At 45.7% G+C, this 27058-nt stretch overlaps 1 protein-coding gene across 2 annotated transcripts in view; it reads right to left on the bottom strand.

The window, feature by feature from the left end:
• The window catches only part of ETV6 (ETS variant transcription factor 6), a 109081-nt gene that overhangs the window by 40725 nt on the left and 41298 nt on the right, over nucleotides 1-27058 (bottom strand). For both annotated transcript variants that reach the window (XM_082256920.1, XM_082256919.1), the window contains exon 2: nucleotides 26707-26842. In XM_082256920.1, coding sequence (XP_082113046.1) covers nucleotides 26707-26842 — 136 coding nt within the window. The remainder of the gene's footprint in view (nucleotides 1-26706; nucleotides 26843-27058) is intronic.

Here is a 27058-nt window from a genome sequence, read left to right as displayed (position 1 = left end):
TTTATATATATATTCCATCAATTAGTGGTTTAGTGAAAGTGATCAACCGTCCATATATATTTCACAGATTATGGATTTCAGTTAAAATTATTCAAAATCTTCCCTATAATGATCAAGGGATAAGCTGCCGGCTTGGACCATCATGTCCGGAATTGGTTGAAGGAGGTCACCCAGGATATCTCACTCACTGAACATCATGATCGACAATGGATTTCCTTTGTGGGACTTAAGGTTATTTTATTTTATAAAACTTGTCAAAAAAGGTGTGTCTATTAACATTTACGCTGGTATAGAAAGGGAATCTCCAGGTCTTTCATAGCATAACCTGGTTTTAATTTTTAGAAAAAAAAAAAAAAAAACTCCCTATATTCCCATATAACAACACCAACTATTTTTATTAGGTTTTTTTTTTTTTACACACAAATGGTTGATTTAGTTAAATAAAATGTAGACCAAACATTTCAAATCCCTGATATGCGACTGCTCTACCATGTACTTTTATGAAAAAGTATCCTGTTTTCCTTGTATTGCATCCTTTGTGTGAAATCTCTGGTGTTCCTGTCAGTCCCTCTGCTTTCCTATTAAAACCCTGACCATTCTAGGTATGAGGGCACAGCGTGGTCAGTCCTCTAGCTATGCTGGGAACTCAGCCTGCTCTCTTCCGCTGATCAGACTTGTCCTGACACGTCCCCCCCTCCCCCTACACAGCCTTTTACTGGGAAGATCAATGTACTGCTGTTTCTCCTCCCTCAGCTCTTTCCCACGGGGCCGACTCCACCAGGAGCCCTCTTGCTTCTTGCGGGGTATCGGTCTGTGATCCCCGCTGAGCAGGTGGATGACTGGTCCATGTCCACTCAGCGTATGCTGAGTGGACACAGACACAGCCTATTCACCTCTACGGGTGGTCGGAAGTACACGGACCAAATGTCCGTTTACACCCTACTGCCATCCGATCTGATGCATACCCATGATGGAACTGTATTTATGATGAGTGCAGTATGCTCTGTGGTGTGTCAGTTTAAAGCTGGCATTCTACTAATAGATTTCCTTCATTCAGCCTTGGGGCTGAAGAAAAGAGATCCAGCAGATTCTCCTATCCACTCAAGTGGCGTGGATGGAAGAATCCTCCCTGCCAGGCTATTGTATCCTGACAGCTGCTAGTGCCAGCTGTCAGAATCCCTGAGCAGTGCCTGCAGGGGAATTCAGCCGACCATTTTCGGCCTGGCTCCTTCCACAAAAGATGACTAAGTAATCAACTTTTGTCGAGCAGGTATGCCTGTCTAAGACATCTATGATCATGATGTGATTAGACCTCAAAGGGCTAACTGGCAGGAATATCAGAAGCCCAGAAGACAGTGTATACATTAGGGCCCTTTCACACTTGTGCAACTTGGGACTGCAAAGTCGCAGGACAAGTCGCACTTCATGATTTCCAATGAGTACTTTGATGCGTTTTGGAGGTCCATAGACCTCAAGATTACACAGGCATTGCTTCAGGTACAGTCAAAAGCAAGAAAAAAAAAAAAAAAAAAAAATCGCACAAGTTTTAGGTCGCACAAGTGTGAAAGGAGCCTAAAACCGAATAGCTCATATTGCCATTGCATACCTTTCTGGCTATAGGCACATCAGTTGTGGGTGCTGCAGCGCTCACCAGCTGGACACTGGATCTATCACAGATCCATACATATTCGCCAGCACACCAAGGATCTTGCACAGCAGTCCGAAGAAACTTTTTATTGCAAAAGTATCACATCAGGATAGGTGCAACATTTTCAGAGTCATGCAGGACCTCTTCGTCAGGCATGTGCCTGCAGAATGGTCTCATGATAAGATGGTCACTAAACATTTCTTTCAGAGGGAGCGTTTCACTAAATTGGAGAAGCTTGGATCAGTCGCACTCACAAAATCATTTCCCTTTTGGTTATGCATCCAAATCTGGCTAATGATTTGAATGTTCATCACTTCTACTCATGCCAGATGACCTTGTTTGAATTGCTGTGCGATAGGTGATAGACACAAAGGCATGCAATATCTTCCAATTTCAGTACAACACTGACACAGCAAAGTCAGGGAAAGTGTGTCTGGCCTGGGAGAATGATCTTGGTCAAGCTCAATCGGATGAATATTGGACAGCCATTAACGCCTAAATTTTTCAATACAAGAAAATAGATATAAACTCAGGTTACGTTGGTACAGGACACCTACTTTATTGCAAAAAAATATCTCCCATGATCTCTAATCTCTGTTGGCGCCGCGAGAAAGAGGGCTCATTGCTCCACATTTGGTGGTTATACACAGTGAATCAGCACTCCTGGAAAGTAGTGCATACTATGATGGTGGAGGTCTCCACACTCCCAGTAGAATACGCCCCAGCTCAATATCTTGCTCACATCTCTGCTAGGTCAGCTCGCCTATACCAGAAATCTTTGGCAATACAGATGATCAATGCACCAGACTGTGCATATCGGTGTGCATTAGCACTGTAAAACTGTCCGCTCCATGAAAGAATAGCTTTGAAGAGTTTACTGCATAGCGGAGATGGAAGAATTGATATGTACTTCACAGGACAGGGTCGCCAAGCTCATGAAAATGTGGGCATGCTGCACGCACTTCCAAACGACACCTACATATCAGACTCAGACGTGGAGTGAAAAGGACTCTCTGGGGTCGGGAACTAGGTTGAATGTGGCCAATGTCATGTGGTACCTACATGAATACTTGTGCTACCTCCTCCTTAGTGTGATATTTATGTAACTGGATAATGATTCTTACTGCTGAGCCTTGTATAGTTGCGATGTATATTTTGTTCAATTTTGGATTTTCTACAAGAGCAATGCATAGCTATCAAACTCTGACTTCTCATTATAACAAACATTTTCTGGTTGATTGTACCTTGGAAATTGTGAAGTTTTAAAGCTTTTCTTAACATAAAATTATGTTTATGCTACGGAAAAAACTAATTTTATTGATATTGGTTTTAAAAATATATTTTGTGCCTGAAGTCCCATATACCCATTATCTCTTTTGGTTCAAACTTACAATACAGGGATGTTGGGACTCCCTTTCAACAGGGCCCGTACCCCTTATTTAGATTACTGCTATAGGGACAAAGCATTGTCACCCCATAACAGGAAGAGCCAGAACAAGGACCTTCATGGCAGGGACATCCATGATTACTTCAAATGAAAGCTGCAGTTAAAAAAAATAAATAAATACTGTTTATATGCAATTTGTTTAATGATTGGGTTTCCATCTGCTTTAAGCAGACGGGCTGCACTCGGTAAGCACAGCTGTGCCCAATACGCACACTCCAGTACTGCAGGGGTTAAGGGACTGTAGAGGTTAAGGGACTGGAGAGGGGACAGATGTGTCTGGCAGTAAATGGCACTCGTCACCCCCATTAGGAAGCACAGGTCCTGTCCAAAACGTTTGCGGCAGGAAACCTCATCAACCCACGCAGGAAATTCCTTCCACTTCACGTCCTCAAATAGGAAATTTCCCCTTGTGCAGAAAGTTTAGAAATGGGGGGGGGGGGGTGTAATGCTGTGCACCCACGCTCCCCTCAACAGACTGTTAACCCTTTGTAGACACAGATACTAACATGTAGGATCAGTTCACTTGGATTTGCTGTGCAAGCTCTAGTTTTATAGCTTTTTGTATGTAAGCTGCCTGCAGAACAATCTTGATATTGTTTCAGAAGAGCAGACTCTCTGGGGAAACATTTTTTGCCGGTTTATGGGGTTTCCATACTTTTAAAGTAGTCGATTTTGGGCCATCCGCTTGCTTATGGTCACCTGAAAAATAAATGGATAGTTACGATTTTTTTTTTTTGTTTACGTTTATGTCATAGCTGCCAGAGGTGGGGCTAGGCAAAGATAGACCATGCCTCCCACCAAAGACCAATGATGTTAAAGCAAGGTGGGAATAGTCAAAGGACTACAGGGTCAAAGAGGGTTAATCTCAGACACAGTTGGCGCAAAAAAATGGTCTACACACCCACTGCGATGTGGCATAAACTTTGCCTTCTCTGCACCCCCCAAATTAACATCAATAATAAAATGAATAAACAAAAACATGGTTTTCATTACAAGCCTAATTTTTGGCTCCATTCACACCTGAGCGTATTGTTTTCAGGCGTTTTTTGGGCTTTTTTCCAGGCATTTTTTTTACAGGCGTTTGGAGTCAGGTAAGCCTGTACTCTATGGCATGGAAGGCTATTAAACATGTAGCTAGTCACACAAGTGAGTGCCTCTGTATGCATGATACAACTGGGGCACACGGTGACATGGTTTAGAGCCATGCAAATTCCTTGCCACTACAAATCAACTATGCAAGCAATTTACACATTTTTGTAGCTAGTGATTTATTAGTTTAGTTGCTGCTGATTTGTCACCAATAAGTGCTTTGTCGCTGCTAAAGCACAGGTTGGTGTGCTATGCTACAAATCACTCAGTTTCGGAAATTTGTAGTAAATGATGGCCAAACACTATTAGAATTTAATTACAATTTTTTTGTTATTTCAAGAACGATTTGATTTTCTATTTGTTTTTCTCAAACAACAGCAAATGTGGTTTACTATGCACTCCAAATCAAATGTTAAAAAAGGCAAACAACATTTTGACATATACAGTATCTCACAAAAGTGAGTACACCCCTCACATTTTTTGTAAATATTTTATCTTTTCATGTGACAACACTGAAGAAATTACACTTTGCTACAATGTAAAGTAGTGGGTTTACAGCTTGTATAACAGTGTAAATTTGCTATCTTCTCAATAACTCAACACAGCCATTAATGTCTAAACCGATGGCAACAAAAGTGAGTACACCCCTAAGTGAAAATGTAAAAATTTGGCCCAATTAGCCATTTTCCCTCCCCAGTGTCATGTGACTCATTAGTGTTACAAAGTCTCAGGTGTGAATGGGGAGCAGGTGTGTTATATTTGGTGTTATCGCTCTCACTCGCTCATACTGGTCACTGAAAGTTCAACATGGCACTTCATGGCAAAGAACTCTCTGAAGATCTCAAAAAAAGAATTGTTGCTCTACAAAAAGTTGGCTTAGGCTGTAAGAAGATTGCCAAGACCCTGAAACTGAGCTGCAGCATGGTGGCCAAGACCATACAGCCGTTTAACAAGACAGGGTCCACTCAGAACAGGCCTCGCCATGGTCGACCAAAGTGGAGTTCACATGCTCAGCGTCATATGCAGAGGTTGTCTTTGGGAAATCGACATACGAGTGCTGCCAGCATTGCTGCAGAGGTTGAAGGGGTGGAGGGGGTCAGCCTGCCAGTGCTAAGACCATACGCCGCACACTGCATCAAATTGGTCTGCATGGCTGTCATCCCAGAAGGAAGCCTCTTTTAAAGATGATGCACAAGAAAGCCCACAAACAGTTTGCTGAAGACAAGCAGACTAAGGACATGGATTACTGGAACCATGTCCTGTGGTCTGATGAGACCAAGATAAACTTATTTGGTTCAGATGGTGTCAAGCGTGTGTGGCGGCAACCAGGTGAGGAGTACAAAGACCAGTGTGTCTTGCCTACAGTCAAGCATGGTGGTGGGAGTGACATGGTCTGGGGCTGCATGAGTGCTGCCGGCATTGGGGAGCTACAGTTCATTGAGGGAATCATGAATGCCAACATGTACTGTGACATACTGAAGCAGAGCATGATCCCCTCCTTTCTGAGACTGGGCTGCAGGGCAGTATTCCAACATGATAACGACCCCAAACACACCTCCAAGATGACCACTGCCTTGCTAAAGAAGCGGAGGGTAAAGGGGATGGACTGGCCAAGCATGTCTCCAGACCTAAACCCTATTGAGCATCTGTGGGGCATCCTCAAAACGGAAGGTGGAGAGGCTCAAAGTCTCTAACATCCACCAGCTCCATGATGTTGTCATGCAGGAGTGGAAGAGGGCTCCAGTGGCAACCTGTGAAGCTCTGGTGAACTCCATGCCCAAGAGGGTTAGGGCAGTGCTGGAAAATAATGGTGGCCACACAAAATATGGACACTTTGGGCCCGATTTGGACATTTTAATTAGGGGTGTAATCCCTTTTGTTACCAGCGTTTTAGACATTAATGGCTGTGTGATGAGTTATTTTTAGGGGACAGCAAATTTACACTGTTATTCAAGCTGTACACTCACTACATTATAGCAAAGTGTCATTTCTTCAGTGTTGTCACATGAAGTTTTAATAAAATATTTACATAAATGTGAGGGGTGTACTCACTTTTGTGAGATACTGTACATTCAAATGACATTCATTCAACCCTGGTTTACACTAATGCGATGCAGAAAACAAACAAGATTTGCTACATTTCTCTGCATCACACTGCTTGGCAATCGCACGGCATCCATGGGATCTGCTGCAGGTGTCAATGTTAGATTAACAACACCCAAAATGCAGTACAATTGCCAGAATTGCATTGCACTGGTGTAAATGTGATGGGATTCAGGTGCGGATGCGATTTGAGCCATACAAAATGTACGGCTCAAATTGCACTGCACGGACATCGCATGTGACGTGCGCAGGAATGTGGATGAAGGATTAGCAAGTTAACGATTTCATAGAAAATAACTGGTATTTCCTAAGGGAGAAAAAAAAAAAGTAAAAAGGGTCTCTACAAATAAATGGTCTGCGACAAAGCCCTAACAAACAAATAGCATTCTAACTGATGCTCCCCACCCCCCAACCTTCCCGCTAGATTAGACAGTTGAGTGGTAAAAAAAAAAAAAAAGTTTCCCATTAAATTGTGCAACTCCCTTACTAGAGAATTCCCCTTTCTCTGCGAGCTCAGCTGTGAGATGTTCCGGATACAAACACTGGATGTTTTGCAGATGACAGCGCACAGACGAGCAGCGTGGGTTTACAGCATGGGGTTACTACATTTGACTGAGGGCGATACAAGCTGAGACGTGTTACCAACACTATACACCGAGCATGGGCTTACAGCAGCAAAAACCAAGAATGTCAATAGTATAAACCTCAAGATTGTAATAATGGGATTTTTGACTTACAGTAAAATCCGTTTCTCTTATGTTCATTGATGGACACCGCTCCCGATTCTTAACCATTGGGTTATACTGCCCCCTACAGGATGACACTAGGCAGAAAGAATCTGGCTACGCCTATGGGCAGTCCCAGGGGGGTATACTCCCTCTCCCTGCTATAGGTACTCAGTTTAGTTACAAGCAGTGTCAGTAGAATTACAACTCCACAGAGGGGTGGATGCTGTGTCTGTCAATGAACATCAGAGAAATACATTTTACGGTGAGTCACAAAAATTGGATTTTTGACTTGCTGTAAAATCCATTTCTCTGATGTTCATTGATGGACACCGCTCCCGATTCTTAACCATTGGGTTTTACCCCCCACCCCACAGGGGTAGGACACTAGGCAGGAAAAAGCTTGACTACGCTTATCGGCAGTCCCAGGGAGTATACACCCACTCTCAGCTATAGGCATTCAGTTTTGTTACACACAGTGTCAGAAGAAAGCCAACTCCACAGAGGGGTGGTTGCTGTGTCTGTCAATGATCATCAGAGAAATGGATTTTATGGTAAGCCAGAAATCGAATTTTCTCTTGCGTTCATTGACAGACACAGCTCCTGATTCTTCTTAACCATTGGGATGTCCCAAAGCAGTGTTAAACATGAGGGATGGGAAAACATCAGAAATTCCCAAAGCCCAACCATAAACAACTGGAGCTCACCAGAAAAAAACAATACACCCCCAAAGAGGACCAGGTCTAAACAGCAGCCAGCAAAATCTTGCAGCCAAAAGAAGCTTGAAGACAGAAAGCCCAGGAGACACTAAGCACCCTAGTAGAGTGAGCCTAAACAGGGAAAGGAGGAACTGGACTCCTGATGCAATAGGCCTGAACCACCGCCTGTCTGATCCATCTGGAAATGGTCAGAAGAAGCCGACAACCCTTTTTGAGGTCAATTCGTGAGCGCAAAATAGAGAGTCTGACTTCCTAAGACTCTGTAGCTGCCAGGTACACCCTAATTGCCCGGACCACATCCAAGACATGCAAAGCAATTTCCTTCAGAGGTTTAGGCCTGGGACACAGGGAAGGCAATGCCTTCATTGAAAAGGGACAGTCAGAGACCACCTTAGGAAGGAATGACAGACAAGAGGCAAAAGCACCACCTTATCCTTGTGAAGCCCCATAAAGGTGAAACGCAGGATAACGCCCTCAGTTCCGACATCCTGCATGCAGAGATGATAGCCACCAAAGAAGGCCACCTTCTGGGGCAACGTAATCAGGGGAATCTCCCGAATATTTTCAAAGGGAGGCTTCAGAATATTTTCAAACCGAAGCTTCAGCAGAACTGAAAACACCACATTAAGATTTCAGGGTGGCAACGGTCGTTGGAAAAGAAAAAACCCTGCCAAAACACGATACCTGGCCCTTGATGGTACTCAAGGCCTATTTTTGTACAACCCCCCGTTGAAGGAAGGCTACGATCTGATCCACGGAGAAGGAGCGAGGATGAACCCCAAGAGACTTGCACCACGCAATGTACGTCTTTCACGTACGATAGTAGATCTTCCTAGAGGCAGATTTCCAAGCTTTTAACAGCTTAAGAATCACAGATTAAAACAAACCTCCACCCCTCAGCACCTGGCATTCAACAGCCAAGCCGTTAAAGCCAGGGACTGTAAAGCAGGATGGCAGATTGGTCCTTGGGACAGCAGATCCTCCCTGAGAGGAAGTTCCCAAGGAGCATCGGTGACCAGCCGTACCAGATCGGCATACCAAGACCGGCGAGACCAGTCTGGAGCCACTAGAATGACCAGAATTCCTTCTGCTTGAATCTTGCACAGAAGTCGTGGCAGAAGTTTGAGAGAGCTGGAACGAATCAGTCAGCCTACCTTAGAATGCCGGCTACTTACCGAGCCACCAGGACACTTCTTGTGCCCCCTTGGTGATTGACAGACCACGGCTGTGTCATTGCCTGAATGAATTTGTACCGGCACCCCTGAAGACGACTGTCCAATGAGTCAGATAAAGTCTGATCGCTTGGAGTTCCAGTACAGTAATCGGCAGTCTGGAACCCCTGAGCACACCTGTACTGAGGATGCCTCCCCACCCAGACAGGCTGGCATCCGTGGAGACAACTGTCCAGTACAGGAGGAGAAGGATTTTCTTGTGTGGAATTGTGCAAACAGACAGCATCGAGGGTGGACACCATCAGGCCCAGTACGCACCTGCAAGCCCAGAGGGATGACCGTCTGCTGAACAACAGAAGCTGAATTGCCTCCTGCAATGTCTGGAGTTTTTTCCAAGGAGGAAACACTCTGGCTGAGGCCGAGCCCAGAGTCAGACCCAGATAGGCCATTTTTTGTGGACAGAACCAAAAGCAGGCTCCTGAATGTTCAGGATCCCACCTCAGAGTTCAGAGCAATCTCCAGAAGTCCATAAGAGCAGATGGAGACTCCGCTCGCAGAAGAAGATCGTCTAGGTACCCCAGTACCATGATCCCCAGCTGACTCAAACAATGCCAGCACCGTGGCCAACACTCCTGTGAAGACCCGAGGTGCGGAGTGGGAGACCATAGGTCAGCACCACAAGCAGATAATGCTCCTTGTTCACAGCAAAAATGGAGGAAGCGCTGGAGACCAGCACATATTAGAATGTGTAGGTAAGCGTCCTTGATGTTGAAAGAAGCGAGAAGAAATCCCCCTGATGTAGGGACACCACAACCACGTGAATTGACTCAACGCGGAACTTATGTACTCGCACAAAGCAACTTAGCGCCTTGATGTCCAAAATTGGATGTACTTTGCCTTCCTTCCCAGGGACTGTAAAGAGGTTAGAGTAAAAAAACCCTTGAAAATGTTCCGAAGTCGGAACTGGAACAATCAACCCTTGAAATAAGTCTTGAACTGCCCCAAAGAGTCCCCATAAGTGATCTGGTGACAAGTGCAGTTTGGAAGAAAAAAACTTTCCAGAGGACAAGACTGAACTTGACCTCATAGCTTGACTGAATACCTTTGTGGACCCACTTGACCTGTATAAGGGAGGTCCATGGATCCGGAAACCAGCAAGGATGTCCCCCCACCCCAGATACGGATGAGGATGCTCCTTCCTGCAGAGGCAGCCTTGTCTGCAGGTCTGGAACAGCCCGCTCGTGGCTTGCCAGACCAGGTCCTCTTGGAAACTCTGGTGGAGGCCCTGACTTTTGATCTCTAATCTTGAGATCCTGAGAGACGAAGAGGCCGCTTAGGAGCTGATGAGAATGGCCCATGTCTACGATGGGGCTCCTTGCCCTTGGTAGCCTGCGTAAGAAAAGTACTCTTCCCCCCCCCCGTGAGACCCTTAATGTCAATCCAAGGAAGCTCCAAACAGGCGACCCCCTACAAGAGGGAGATCAGATAAGGCCTTTTTAGAAGTCTAGTCCGCAGACAAGCATTTCAGCCAGACAATAAGCCGAAGGACCACTGCTGATACAGACAGCCTAAAAATCAAAGGAGCCGCTCAAAAGAGGCATCACAGACACTGGACCAACTGGTCTGCCTGCTCCGCAAAGACAGGGGGAAGCCATTCTCCCTCCAGGTCCTGGTGTGAAACCTTAGCCCACTCGGTCAGAGTTTGCAACACCAGGGCAATAGTAATTACCGGCCCAATTGCCAACCTGCCACAGCGCACATATGGCAGGCCAGAGCATCCGCCCTCCTATTAGCTGGACCTGTAAAAGGTCAGGGACTCCTAAACCGGGATGAAGGTAACTCAATTTGACCTGGAAACCAGGGACTCCACTAAAGGAGGGACCGTCCACCTTTTATGCAGTAAATCCTCAGAAGGATATCGCAAGCAAAAAAGCCTAGCAACCACTGCGTTTGACAACCTCACTGTTTGTGACAATATTGTCAAGGTAAGCGGAAAGAGTAACACCCTCGCCTGTGGGTGCCAAAAGGAACTGACACCTTTGATGCGGCATCAGCCACAACCTCCATTTTTAAAGTTTCACGCACTAACACAAACAGTGCATCCACCAGTACCTATTTAAGCGTCTATTACAGGCCTATTTAGGCATGACTAGAGGAGCAGAGGAATCATCCTCACTATCTGAGCACTCAGGCCCTGTTCACACCTGAGCGTATTTCAGCTCGTAAAATGCTCATCTCTGAAGACTCAAAACGCCCAACAAGTAAAATTCCATTAATTTCAACATTGTTCACATGTGAGCGTTTTGTCGCCTTAAGCAAAATGCCTGAAGCTCAAAAAAAGTATATGAGCTTCTTTTTTGTCAGATTACAAGCGTTTTTCTGTTAGAGGTCAATGCCTGCCTCCAAACACCTGCAAAAAATGCCTGGAAACAATACGCTCAAGTGTAAATGGAGCCTCAGGGTGCGTGGACGCAGACCCAGTAGTGTCGCTATATACTGAGCTCACCCAGAAAACATAACAATAAGGGGAGGCTGCCGACTGCGATCCTGCAAAGGGGACACCAGCCAAGAGTCCACAAATGGACCACCTATTGGACCCTGCAAAAAAACAAGGGGGAGGGGAGGAAGGGGGGGGGGTCGCCCTCCGAGCCCTCCATAGGAGGACATAATAGGACAAAGCCCCCTTACAAAAGAGGGCCGCCCGCCATTGACACGGACGCGCAGGCATGGTACCCTCGCTAAAACAAGGCATGAATGAAGCACCCCCACAGCGCCACCAGGTCCAAGGGAGGTGCCAAGCTGACTATGGGCCAGCAGACAGCAAGCCGCGGCCTAAATTTTTTGTGGAGGCCCAGCCTCAATTGCACGGATCCGCAGCCCAGCAGATTCCCAAAAGAAGAGTGGGGCTTCAGCTACACACACTGGGGCCACTCCGCAACAGCAGCGCCTGACTCGGCCACATGGCCTAGTAGGTTGCAGACCGCGGCCTAAATTTTTGAGGGCGCCAGGACACGAGCCCCAGCAGAGCTGACCACCCAGGGGCAGTGGAGGGGGAAGGGCAGATGCCCAAACTGGAGGCAGTGGCTTCAGTCATCCCTGCAGGGGGCTGCCTCACATAGGTTCCAACAAGTAGGCTGCAAAGCCGCGGCCTAAATTTTTGGCTGGATCCGGCCACGTGAGGCACGTACCCGCGTATGGTAAAAACATCCGCTCCCCCAGCCCAACAACTGCTGCAGGGAGCCCAGAGGACATCCCTGCCCTAGTCACCAACCCCCAGGATGGCAGGGAACCCTGCTCAACCCCCCGTTGCACACCAGGAAAACTCGGTCAGCAGCAACTCCAACCAGCAGCCGAAAGAGCCACAGTGACCAAAATTTAGAGGGTCGGGGGTGAGGGACCTGGAGGTCCGACCATCCCAGGGAGGGGCCCACGTCCACGCCAAAACCCTCCAGGAGTAGTGGGGGGGGGGGGGAGTTACTTACCACACCAGGAACAGAGTGGGCACCGCTCCGGACAGGACACTGCTCCATTGTAATGTGGGTGCTGTCTGCCAGAAGGAAACGCTGCGACTCAGGCTGAAGCTAGTTCAAATCCATCCTCGCGAGCAGTTTAACTCGCAGGCCAGTCCACGTCCAGTGGGGCTATGTCATGGCCGACCTAGCCCGGAGGTGCGGTCTGCACGCACTCGCTGATCAGGTCCTCTAAAATAGCAGCCTGCAAAACCGTATGGCCAAATGAAGCGTCTGCAGATGCCAACACATCCACTTTATAAAACTTTGTGAAAGTGTGCAATGATGACCAGGTGGCAGCCTTGAAAACCTGCATCAAAGACGCCTGATAACGGAAAAGACACAGGAGGCATTAAGCGCCCGAGTAGAGTGTGCCTTAACAGGGAAAGTAGGGACCTGACCCTTGATGGAATAGACCTGAGTCACCCTCTGTCTAAACCAGGCATGTCCAAAGTCCGGCCAGCGGGCCAATTGCAGCCCACGGCCGCTTTAATACAGCCCCACAGGTAATTTGGAAAAATCTATTGTGGCCCCTGTGAATCCCAGAGCACTGCTCAGGACCCCTGGAATCTCTGGATATTTCAACGTCGTGGGACTGCACGTGTACCATATTAGTTCTACTGTTTTAGAATGACATTCTCAAAATGATGGTCCATCCTAGCCCACTGCATCCAATTCCAGTTTTTCCTTTTACACTATTGTTAACACCCACTGCCTGCCCCCGCCAGCTTTATATCCCTTGCTTAATATGGCCTCAGACTTAGCCTGATTAGGAAGCACTAAAAAACACAAATAAATCTGGCACAAGTATGACAGGACCAGCGCCCTCTCCATGATAAGTGACATAACACCTGGGGGTCAAGTAGCAGATGTGTGGGAACAACACATACCAGGAGGGATGTTCAAAAGTATCAGTCATACAAGGGTTAACCAGATATAAGCACTACAGTGCCTTGCAAAAGTATCCACACTCCTTAGCATTTTTCCTTTTTTGTTGCCTCACATGTGACAAAGGGGCGGGGGTCTCCCGATGACGTCACCGAGAGGCCACGCCCCCTAATGGCTATATAACAAGCTGAGCAGACCCGGAGTCGGCATAATCACCGGAGACATCCTCGGAGGAGGACCAGAGAAAGAAGACCAGAGGAAAAAGAGGAGAAGAGCAGAGGGAAAAAGAAGAGAAGAGCGGAGGGAAAAAGAAGAGAAGAGCGGAGGGAAATGGAGGAGAAGAGCGGAGGGGAGAAGACCAGAAGAGCGGAGGGGAGAAGACCAGATGAAGATTTTTAATAAACTTTTCAAAACGTCTCCTGTCGTTATTTACATACACTGTCTTTTATGGGGTGAATGGGTATGGGGTACAATGTACCCCATACCCATTCACATAGGGAGGGGGTCCGGTATCTGGGGAGCCCCCTCGTTAAAGGGGGCTTCCAGATTTCGATAAGCCCCCTGCCCGCAGACCCCCACAACCACTTGCCAGGGTTGTCGGGAAGAGGCCCTTGTCCTCATCAACATGGGGACAAGGTGCTTTGGGACAGGGGGGGGGGTGCAGAGCCCCCCCTGCCCCAAAGCACCCACACCACCCATGTTGAGGGTTTGTGGTCTGCTATGGTCCCGGGGGGTGGGGCCGCCCGCTCGTCCCCTCCCCTTTCCTGGCCTGCATGCTCGGACAAGGGTCTGGTATGGATTTTTTGGGGGGGGGGGGCCCCCACGCCGTTTTTTTTTCCGCGTGGGGCTTCCCTTTAAAATCCATACCAGACCCAAAGGGCCTGGTTTGGAACCTGGGAGGGACCCCCACGCCTTTTTTTCCCCTATTTTGGTGTGGAGTTCCCCGTCAAGATTCTCAGAGCGCAAGTCGAACCGCAAGTCGGATCATCCTGATCTGATCTGCGATGCGCCTTCCTTTCAAACCAATAGGCTCCCATAGGGAACCATTGATTTGCATTAAAAAAAAAAAAAAAAGTATAACGTGGCTTAACGCTGTATAAGCAACGTTATTCTGCCTTTAGCAGCGTCAGACGGTATTACAGCTTGACGCTGAAGCTCCAGAACTCATTGGTCCTGGGTTTATTTTGCAGCTTAAAAACGCCTATGCCACGTGGAGCTCCTAAAAGCCCTGTGTGTGCATGAGGCCATAGAATAACAATGAATGGGTGTTTTTAAGCTGCAAAAAAATAAATAAATAAACACGTCTGACACTCCTAACAGCAGCTGAAAAAAGGCCCTGTGTGCATAGGGGGTTAGACTGACAACAGATTTTATATTGGATTGAGGTCTGGGCTTGGACTAGGCCATTCCAACACATTTACATGTTTCCCCTTAAACCACTCCAGTGTTGCTTTAGAAGTGTGTTTGGGGTCATTGTCCTGCTGGAAGGTGAACCTCCGTCCTAGCCTCAAATCATGGACAGAGTGGTACAGGTTTTGCTCAAGAATATCCCTGTGTTTAGCACCATCCATCTTTCCCTCAACTCTGACCAGTTTCCCAGTCCTGGCTGCTGAAAAATATCCCCACAGCACGATGCCACCACCATGTTTCATGGTGGGGATGGTGTTCTTTGGGTGATGGGATGTGTTGGGTTTGCGACAGACATAGCATTTTCTTTGATGGCCGAAAAGTTTAATTTTAGTCTCATTAGACCAGAGCACCTTCCTTCATACATTTTGGGAGTCTCCCACATGCATATTCGCAAACTCAAACCGTGCCATTTTGATTTTTTCTGAAAGTAATGCCTTTCTTCTGGCCACTCTACCATAAAGCCTAACTCTATGGAGCGTACAGCTTACTGTCATCCTATGTACAGATACCCTAGTCTCTGCCGTGGAACTCTCAAGCTCCTCCAAGGTTACCTTAAGTCTTTGTTCTGCCTCTGATTAATGCCCTCCTTGCCCGGTCCATGAGTTTTGGTGGGTGGCCGTCTCTTGACAGGTTTGCTGTTGTGCCATGTTCTTTCCATTTGTTTATGATAGATTTGATGGCGCTCCTGGGGATCAAAGATTTGGAGATTTTTTTTGTAACCTAACCTGGACTCCAGCCATGACATCTATGATCATCAAGGAGACAGCGTGCCTGCGTCCTTTACAGGCACGCTGTCTCCTTGATGATCATAGATGTCATGGCTGGAGTCCTGATCTCGCCATAGGACTAAGCTGAAAGAGAACCATTCAGCAGCGGTGAGCTGGCCATAGCGACTTGATTATCATTTTAATGCTTGTAACAATTTTATCTGATGTAAGCATATTGGATTAGGGGGGTTTCTTTGGTGTGTTGTGTTTAATAAAAGACTGCAAGACAGTATTACACTATTGTGCCTCCTATTCCATTTTCTGGTACGGTCTGGTCCCTGAGGGATATTCGAGTGCAGTGGTCATCTGGTGGTAGCAGAGGTGTTCCTGACTTTTAAGGGTGCAAGCAACCGATGCATGTCCATTCCTAAGGGGAACACTTTTGGTGTGGTGAAGGTGAACGCCTGGATCAGAATATTGAGCACTGGGAGTACCAATGTCAAAACAATGTCATGAAAACCTGTTTTTCTTCAAAGACTTTTTGGCTGTTCTATTACTCATTTTTGAGGACTGCACAGAAGCAGGCACTCCTCACGCTCCCCTGCATTGGGTCACTGCACATGCCGCTCACCAGCAGCAGCTCTAAAGCAGTTCAAGCCTCGTTTTGGTCCTCCTTCCCCCAGAGTCTCACGTCATCACGTCTGGGTCCCCTTCCCGGTTGGCACTCATCGTGGGTAAACCGAGCAGCCACAGCAGGCGATCCCTCCTTGCCTCCTATACTGGGCATTGTGTGACCCCTTTCCACCCTTCCCTGTCCAGGATTGAGACATTCTGTTATCTCCTCACAGCCCGAGCAAGGCACAACTGTCCACACTGCTGCATTGTTCCTGGCTGGTTTTATGCCTTTACACACACTGAATTGTCACCAAGTTGTGAGTTTTAGACCTCTTATTTTGGCTTCACCATTGCAGATCCAGCGGGGGTCATTGTACAAGGTGTACTGCTGTTTTATACATACATGGAACTTATTTTGAATGAAACTTTTCAATGTTCTATTTACTACATTGGCATCACTTACTACATTGGCATGACTATTATTGCTAGAATCCAAACAGGGAAGACCGCTCTAGGTGAGACTGGAATCAGGTGCTGGTCGGATCCGCAATCCAGGATAGCTTCAAACAACAAAAGGAATGACCGCACTTCCGATAAATATCAAAAAAGGAGTGTCTTTATTCCACATCAATCGAATTGGCAAGTACAGATACACACTGAGTGCAGGACAATCGGTGGACGCGTTTCACGACTGGATGTGTCGCTTATTCATCACCAGTGATGAATAAGCGACACATCCAGTCGTGAAACGCGTCCACCGATTGTCCTGCACTCACAGTGTGTATCTGTACTTGCCAATTCGATTGATGTGGAATAAAGACACTCCTTTTTTGATATTTATCGGAAGTGCGGTCATTCCTTTTGTTGTTTGATGACTATTATTGCTGCCATCAATCATCATCGGTGGGTTCATATAGCGCTTATATGAGGTTAACCCTTGTATGAGTAGGGAGCATGCATGCTCCGAATCGAGATGAATACATTGTAAAATCTCAGTTAATGTCAGTTGGTCTAAATCAGTTATAAATACATTTGGACACAACATGTATACTTGGTGTTATGTTCCTGTTCATATTTTTTTTTAACAAAATTTGACAGACAACCTTTATTACCAATACTATGTAACGTACTTTACAATGTTCCTGGCCTATATTTTAGCTTCCTGGATTTTTCCATCTGGCCTTCAGATATGAAAGGCAGAGTGATTTAACACCTGTTTAGATTTGTCATCCATGTGACGAAATGAAAAGCATGCCGTTTGCAATAAACTTTGCATAAAATAGTTAATTTGCATTTAATTTTAAAGGTCCAAAGAATGTCAGGCAAAATGGTCGGCCCTCACGCATGTTCACTTAATCAAATCTGGCCCTCTTTGAAAAAAATTTAGACACTCCTGGTCTAAACCATCTGGAAATGGTCGCAGAGGCAGCGGAAAAGCCTTTCCGAGGCCCATCCTTGAGCACAAATAGTGAGTCCGACTTCCTAAAAGACTCTGTAGCTGCCAGGTACACCCTAATTGCCCGAACCACATCCAAGGCAATTTCCTTCAGAGGTTACGGCCTGGGACACAGGGAAGGCAACACAATGTCTTCATTCAAATGAAAATCAGAGACAACCTTTGGGAGGAACGACAGGCAGGGGCGAAGAACCCCACCATATGTTCTGGATCGAGCGGAGTTCCAAGACATTGAGCGGTAGTCTGGACTTTTTCAGCGTCCAGTTCCCCTGAGCAGAAGTTTTGCAGAGGACGCCTCCCCAGCCAAACAGGCTGGCATCCGGGGTTACCACTGTCCAATACAAGGAGAGGAAGGATTTTCCCAGCCGAAGTTCCGGAGAATGAAGCCACCATATCAGTGTCTCCTTCGTTCCCCAGCTCAGCCGGATCGGATTGTCCAGAGGCTGCAGAGTCCTGTCCCATTTGACCAGAATCTCCCTTTGCAGGGACCTTGTATGGAACTATGCAAATGGAACCGCCTTGAAGGTAGACACCATCAGGACCAGCACTGGCATGCAAGTCCGGAGAGATGACCATCTGCTGGAAAGCAGGAGACAAATTGCAACCTGCAATTTCTGGAGTTTGTCAAGGGGAAGGAACACTCTGGCTGAGGCAGAGTCCAGAGTCAGACCCAGATAGTCCAGCTTTGTGGAGGGAACCAGAGCAGACTTCTGAAAACTCAGAATCAAGCCAAGCTCTTTCAGGAGTTCGTATGGTGATTTCCAGGTTTTCCTGACCGGCACATATTGGAATGTAAAGGTAAGCATTCTTGATGTCGATAGAGGCAAGAAAATCCCTCTGGAGTCTATTCGCACGGTGCATCCCTGCATCATCCTGAACTTCTGAACCCGCACAAAGCAGTTCAGCGCCTTGAGTTTCAGGATTGGACGCACCTTGCCTTCCTTCCTGGGAACTGTAAACAGGTTTGAGTACAAACCCTGATTTGGAGCCTCCAGAAGAGGCCCTGAAAGGCTTTGAGCCCTTGTCAATCAACCCTGAGGGACGAAAAAAAACTTCTTATGAACTAAAGAGGGCCCACGTCTATGACAGGGTTCCTTGACCTGAGTAGCCTGTGGAAGAAAAGTGCTCATTCCCCTGTACTCACAAATGAGCGATCCTCAGCAGAGAGGGAGAGAACCCCACCAGACTCCCCACCCCACAGAAACCAGGCACCGCAGCAACCAAGAGAATCTGCACTGCACGAGCGGCAATCAGGAAGTAAAAAGATCCAGGAGTTAGCACCAGGGAATGAGGAGGGGCTCCCACCGCCAAACTCATCGCCCACAGGGCTCCACTGTCATGGCCGCCGCTATTTTCAATGGCAAACCACCGCAAAATGGCCGCCGGACTACACAAACATAACCGCCGTGCATAGAAACACACAGGCTGCAGCAAAATGGCGGCCCCACGAGACTCCCAGGGACCCATGAGGGATCCCTAGGCCTCAAGGACAGACCCAGGAAGGAGCTCCCATCAGGTAACCCCCCCCGCACAGCTGATCATCCTGTCGCTGGCGACGTACCCCCCCCCCCCAGCCCTCACCGCCAGCATGGCACCCTGCCCCCACCCCAGGAGGTGGACAAGACCACCTACACAGCCCCATCGAAAGTGGGGGGGGGGGGGTAGGATGGGGGACAGATGAAAGCAGGTTGCCTGATGGAAAAGAGGGGAACCCGGGGGTCCGACCCTCCCACATCCACCCCAAAACCCTCAAGGGGGAGAGGGGAGACATCTACTCACCATATCAGGAACCAGGCAGGCACCACTCCAGACAGAACCTCCTCTCCATCAAAAGGGGGGGGGGGGGCTGCAACTCTGGCGGGACCCGGTCGTATGCGACTTCTCAAGGCGTTCAACTCGCAGGCCAGCCCCCGTCCAGTGGGGCTAGGTCGCGGCTGACCTAGCACGGAGCTGAGGTCTGCACGCGCTCACTAGCCAGACTGGAGTGACCACTGGTTCTAGATTATCCAGCCCATCGCCCAGTCCGGCAGTTGATTGATCTAAAAAGAAAAAAAATGGCCAGGACCAGAGATCCCAGCAAGGAACTAAGACTTTACTCCTGACTAGGCAGAAAAAAAAAACGAAGTACCTATAGCAGAGTACTGCATACCCCCTGGGATTGCCCATAGGCGTAGCTAGATTATTTTTCTGCCTAGTGTCCTACTCCTGTAGAGGGCAGTATAACTCAATGGTTATGAAGATCAGGAGCGGGGTTTGTCAATGAATGAAAGAGAAATATCGGTTTACCTGACAAAAATGCACTCCGCATCTACAGTGCATTTGGAAAGTATTCACAGTGCTTTAACTTTTCCACATTTTGTTATGTTACAGCCTTATTCCAAAATGGATTAAATTCAGTATTTTCCTCAAAATTCTACAAACAATAACCCCATAATGACAACGTGAAAGAAGTTTGTTTAAAATCTTTGCAAATGTATTCATTTATTTTATAAAAAAAAAAAAAAATGATATGTACATAAGTATTCACAGCCTTTGCCATGACAAAGCATCCTGTTTCCACTGATAATCTTTGAGAGGTTTCTACAACTTGATTGGAATCCACCTGTTGTAAATTCAGTTGATTGGACATAATTTGGAAAGACACACACCTGTCTATAGAAGGTCCTACAATTAACAGTGCATGTCAGAACACAAAGCAAGCCATGAAGTCCAAGGAATTGTCTGTAGACCTCCAAGACAGAATTGTATCAAGGCACAGATCTGGGGGGAAGGGTACAGAAATGTTTCTGCAGCATTGAAGGTCCCAATGAGCACACTGGCCTCCATCATCTTTAAATAGAAGAAGTTTGGAACCACCAGGACTCTTCCTAGAGCGGGCCAGCCGGCCAAACTGCATGAACGGGGAATAAGGGCCTTAGTTAGGGAGGTGACCAAGAACCCGCCTTTGACAGAGCTCCAGCGTTTCTCTGTGGTGAGAGGAGAACCTTCCAGAAGAACAACCATCTCTGCAGCACTCCACCAATATGGGCTGTATGGTAGAGTGGACAGGCGGAAGCCACTCCATAAGTAAAAGGCACATGACAGCCTGGCTGGAGTTTTCCTTAAAGGCACCTGAAGGGCTCTCAGACCATGAGAATCAAAATGCACTGGTTTGATGAAACAAAAGATTGAACTCTTTGGCCTGAATGGCAAGCGTCATGTCTGGAGGAAACCAGGCACCACTCACCGCTTGGCCAATGCCATCCCTACAGTGAACCATGGTGGTAGCAGCATCATGCTGTGGGGATGTTTTTCAGTGGCAGGAATCAGGACTAGTCAGGATCGAGGGAAATATGAATGTAACAATGTACAGAGACATCCTTGATGAAAACCTGCTCCAGAGCGCTCTGGATCTCAGACTGGAGTTAAGATTTATCTTCCAACTGGACAACAACCCTAAGCACACAGCCAAGATAACAAAGAAGTGGCTATGAGACAACTCTGTGAATGTCATTTAGTGGCCCAGCCAGAGCCCAGACATGAACTCGATTGAACATCTCTGGAGAGATCTGAAAATGGCTGTGCACCAATGCTCCCTATCCAAACCTGATGGAGCTTGAGAGGTCCTGCAAAGAAGAATGGGAGGAACTGCCCAAAAATAGGTGTGCCAAGCTTGAAGCATCATACTCAAAAAGACTTGAGGCTGTAATTGGTGCCAAAGGTGCTTCAGCAAAGTATTGAGCAAAGGCTGTGAATACTTATGTACATGGGGTTTTTTTTGTTTTGTTTTGTTTTGTTTTAAATAAATTTGCAAAGATTTCAAAACAAAATTCTTTTATGTTGTCATTATGGGGCATAGTTTGTAGAATGTTGATGAAAATATGAATTTAATCCATTTTGGAATAAGGCTGTAACATAACAAAATGTGGGAAAAAGTGAGACGCTGTAAATGCTTCCAGGATGAACTGTAAGTCCTGTTGTGGGCAGACTACATGCAGTATTTTTCTGAACTGGTGTGGTGTCAGCCCTTCCCAGTTATCGTTTGCTAAACAATCAACCGCTCTCTACAACATAAAAGGTTAATCTTTCCGCAGTTCAAAATAAGAACTGGAAGGCTCCTTTCACACGGCCGCTCCGTGTGAAAGGTCCGCTGCGGGACTTTTTTTTTTTTTTTTCCACGGAGCGGATGACATTTGTGTCATCCGCTCCGTGTGCCCGCATATCATCCCATCCGTTTGCGGATGATATGCGGACATAATGTTAGTATATGGCACTGCGGATGTCAGCGGATGACACCGCTGACATCCGATTTTCCTTCCTTTCCGTTTTTTACACGGAAGGAAAAATGGGGTTCTGTTCCATTTGTAAAAACGGAACAGAACTGAAAGGAGGAAAATCGGGTGTCAGCGGATGGTATTCCGCTGACACCCGCAGTGCCATTCACTTACATTATGTCCGCAAATCATCCGCAAACGGATGGGATGATTTGCGGACACACGGAGCGGCCGTGTGAAAGGAGCCGAAGGGTGCTTTTGTTATTATAACATAGGAAGTATGAAGAGAACACAAAACATTTCTAAAGTTCTAGCAGGATAAACACTTATCAAAACAGATAAATATACCAAAACCTTTTCAAAATGGTATAGCACTTAAAAAGCAGTTTGGGGGGTTTGGAGGATTTCATGCTAGAAAGGGTAATTTGAGGGGGTTTAAGCTAGAGGAGGAATTTGTCTTACATGGGTGAATTGAAGGAAGAGGATTGGTGCTGGGAGAGAGGATTGGTGCTGGGAGGGAGGATTGGAGGGGTGTTTGTACTAGGAGGGTGGAGATTTGGCAATGAGAGGGATTTGGGGGGTGGGGGGTTTGTGGGAGTGATTTTTGGGGTGGGAAAGAATTTGTACTAGGGAGGAAAATTTGAGGGGAAAAGAGGATGTTACATAGTTAGTCAGGTTGAAAAAAAAAGACACAAGTCCATCTGGTTCAGCAAAAAAACAGTATTGAAAACCCAACCATACAATCCCATATACACAATCCTATACCCACAGTTGATCCAGAGGAAGGCGAAAAAACCCAGCAAAGAATGATCCAATTTGCTACAGCAGGGGAAAAAAAAATCCTTCCTGATCCCCCGAGCGGCAATCGGATATTCCCTGGATCAACTTTACCTAAAAAAAAAAAAATTAGTACCCACTTACTGTATATTAAGTACACCCAGGAAAGAATCTAGACCTTTTTTAAAGCAATCTAGTGAGCTAGCCAGAACCACCTCTGGAGGGAGTCTATTCCACATTTTCACAGCTATTTCGGTTTAGAAACCTTTCCGTATTTGGAGATGAAATCGGTTTTCCTCTAGACGTAAAGAGTGCCCCCTTGTCATCTGTGATGACCTTAAAGTGAACAACTCAACACCAAGTTCACTATACGGACCCCTTATGTATTTATACATGTTGATCATATACCCGTTAATCTCCTCTTCTCAAGAGAGAATAAATTCAGTTCCTCTAATCTTTTCTCATAGTTGAGCTCCTCCATGCCACTTTATCAGTTTGGTTGCCCTTCTCTGCACTTTCTCCAGTTCCCTGATATCCTTTTTTAGAACTGTTGCCCAAAACTGAACTGCATATTCCAAATGAGGTCTTATTAATGATTTGTACAGGGGCAAAATGATATCTCGCTCTCTGGAGTCCATGCCTCTGTTAATACAAGAATGGACTTTGCTTGCTTTGGAAACCGCAGCTTGGCATTGCATGCTATATTATTAAGCTTATGATCTAACAGAACACCCAGATCCTTCTCCGCTATGGAATCCCCCAGTTCTACTCCACCTAGTATGTATGATGCATGCATATTCTTAGCCCCAAAGTGCATAACTTTACATTTATCAACATTAAACATCATTTGCCACATAGTTGCCCAACGAAAGAGTGCATTGAGATCAGCTTGTAAGTTGGAGACATCCTGTAAGGAAGTTGTTCCACTGCAAAGCTTGGTGTCATCTCCAAAGACTATAATGGTGACGGCCAATGGCGTCCCGTTGCCAAGGTTACCTTCCATCCTCTCTTGCGTCAGTGGTGGGCCGCTCCTACTGACATCCGGTCTGTCTAACCGGATGGAGGAGGTTTCGGCCAGCTATATAGACTGACGCTAGCATGGCGCTGGCGTGGTATCACTCCGGCATCTGTGGACGCATGACTTGGACTGGACCTACCCTCATTCCCATAGACAGATTTCAAATCGATGTAAGCCTTGGGTATATCTTTCTCTTTTTTTTCCTTTTCCTCCACACTGCTCTATTTACCCACTATATCGTCACATGGTCCTTACTAAGCACATTTTGGTCACTTTTGTCTTTATTCATTGCACCGCGCTTTCTTTACAGCTCTCCACCAATTGTTTGGCACTCCCCCCCCCCCCCCCCTTTGCTTGTTAATGTGTCTTTTCACGGTCAGATCACTTATCACCCTGACTCATGCTTATATAGTAGCACACCTTGTACAACATCGTTAACCTTCTTTGGGCACTTCCCCTCACATTTTGGTTTCCCTATGGGCTTTACCAGCTTACCCTGTTTATCCTTATACTAATTTGTTATTTCCTTGGTGGCTTTTTATTGGCACTACTTTTTGGGTCTATTCAATTTAGTATACGCAAGTAATATTTTTGACAAATTTTTGTTCCTGAGATGATTCTCTCAGCATATATTTTCTTTTAGTATAATCATTGAAAAATTTTATACATCTTACAGACCCTGCTTGTTGTTTTACAACGTGCCTCACCATCAAATGTCTAAGCAATACACCTGGAGCTTTCTAAGCTGCTCTGTTCATGGTCCTCTCCCTCCCTGTTGTCCCCCTGCCGGTTTCATTCCGCGCCTCAGCCCCGGGTCAGGCGTCTCCCGGATCTCCTGTGGTCCCCTTTTTCCTGGACTGGACTGCTCACGAATCGGGATACTACTTCAGGTAGTGTCCTTTCTTATATACACCCTTTTTTTCATCCAATTAAACAGTACACTAATACAATCCTTATTCTTACTTTATAGACATATATCTAAGCTCCTGATGAATGGACGGAGGTCCATGAAACGCGTCGAGCCTACGATTACTCAGATATATATATATATATATATATATATATATATATATATATATATATATATATTTTTATACGTCTGCATCATGACACATTTTAGACTGTGAGCACACAGAGATTATGAGGTCTTATTGTACTCATCTATGTTAGAGAGATCCGTATGTGATCCGACAAATATTGTAATGTATTTGTATTCAATTGTATTAATTTGTGCTACATCTCTGTGTGTATTATGCCAACAAAATATTTTTATATGTTATGTATTTTTGGAATAAATTCCTTTGTCCAGGTAACCTCATTTAAAGTCCCACATTCTTGTTTTTATTGTTAAGACTATAATGGTACTTTTAATCCCAGACCCTATATCATTTATAATGGTATTAAAAAGTAAGGGTCCCAACACTGAACCTTGGGGTACACCACTGATAACCTTGGACCATTCAGAGTAAGAATCATTAACCACTACTCTCTGAATTCTATCTTTTAGCCAATTTTCTATCCAATTACAAACCGATCTTTCCAAGCCAGTAGACTTTACCTTACACATTAGCCGTGTGTGGGGAACTGTGTCAAACGCTTTTGCAAAATCCAAGTATACCACACGTCCACAGCCCCTCCTCTGTCCAAGGTTTTACTTACCTCCTCATAAAAAGAAATCAGGTTTGTTTGACAACTTCGGTCTTTCATAAATCCATGTTGTCTGTTGCTTAAAATATTATTTTCCAGCAAGAACTCATCTATGTGCTCTTTTATTAAACTCTCCAGTATCTTCCCGACTATAGAAGTTAAACTAACAGGTCTATAGTTACTTGGCAAATACTTTGATCTCTTTTTAAATATAGGCACCACATTGGCCCTACGCCAATCCAGTGGTACTATTCCAGTCCTTAACGAGTCCCTAAAAATTAGAAACAAAGGCTTCAAAATTACAGCGCTCAATTATTTTAGGATGCGTGGGTGGATGCCATCTGGCCCAGGCACTTTATCCACCCTTATTCTATCTAAATATTTCTAGACCATATCACTTTTAGGCCATTGTGGATCATTTGGGGATGTTTCAATACCATCCTTATTATGGTCATGAGCTCCCCCATGCTCCTTTGTATATACAGAGCTGAAGAAAGTATTTAATAAATGTGCCTTCTCTTTGTCCCCAGTCACCCACATCTGATTATTTTGTAAAGAACCTACATGCTCAGACCTAACCTTTTTACGGTTAATATATTTGAAGAATTTTTTGATGTTTGTCCTACTATCTTTTGCAGTCGTTCATTTTGAATTTTTGCATCCTTGATTTCCTTTTTACATATTCTGTTATATTCTTTGTAACAATTAAACAATGATAGTGTTCCTTCATTTTTATATTTTTTTAAAAGCTCTTTTCTTTTTATCTATAGCGTTTTTAACTTTGGCCGTTAGCCACATAGGTTTTATTTTTAGCCTTTTAAACATATTACCTATGGGAATATACTTTACAGTGAGTTTGCATAAAGTCTTTTTGAAAAGTTCTCATTTCTGTTCTGTGCTCATCGATGCCAATATTCCCTCCCAGTCTAAATCCTGGAGAGCAGCCCTCATCCTTGGAAAATTTGCCCTCTTAAAGTTAAGCGTTTTTGTATTTCCTGTATACGTTTTTTTCTTACAGCTAACATTAAAAGAAATCATATTATGGTCACTGCTACCCAGATGTTCATTTATATGAACATTATTAATAAGCTCTGCATGGTTTGAGATTACCAGGTCCAACAGAGCGTCATTTCTAGTGGGGGCCTCAATGTGTGCTAGAAGGGGTGAATTAGAACTACAGTGAATGCTGTAACATGCAGCTGGTCTTGCCTTGGGCGCAAAAAAAAAAAAAAAAAAAAGTCCCCTTCGCCTGTTCCTCCTGTATGAGCACACGGTACTTTCTGACATTTCTTTAGATCATGTAATAAAAAAAGAATTAGATGGATTTTGCATAGAATCACACTACGCTTCCTTGCTCCGGGTTTGGCTTAGGAAGATCTGATGAGATAAAACAAGAACAGCTAAATGCGCCCTTGAATTTCAGCATCCTAGGTCCTTCCTTGAACTGCCTTCTCACCAATCCTGGCCTATTCAGGACATGACCTTTGACCCACTGGGTAAAAGCTGAAGAGGACAATACTCACGCAGGTGCGCTGGCAGCCTGACGGGCTCCTCTTCCATCTTGTAAGCTTGTGGCCCCGAGACATGGAGAAGGGAGGGGGATGGCGTGGCACAGTTTGGCCCCGGGCTCTCTGGGGGTGAGTAGGAAATCTGCTCCTGCTGTAACATGCAAGAAAGAAGAGAGGAACATGAGAAGAGAAGATCTGAATTGTCGTACCATGAAAACTCTGCAGAATAACAGTTGACAAGAACCTGTCTAACTAGGAAAATCATAATAAAAAATAAAAAAGGGGGAGGAGGGGGGTGGCATGCAAACATTTCTTTTGACGATTTAACAAAACAAAACGTTTTTGTGTTTTAGGTTTGGATAGGGTA

This window comes from Pelophylax lessonae, assembly GCF_965119305.1.
Source record: "Pelophylax lessonae genome assembly, chromosome: 4".
In the NCBI taxonomy this organism is placed as follows: Eukaryota; Metazoa; Chordata; class Amphibia; order Anura; family Ranidae; genus Pelophylax; species Pelophylax lessonae.
This window is presented reverse-complemented; position numbering and strand designations above follow the sequence as displayed.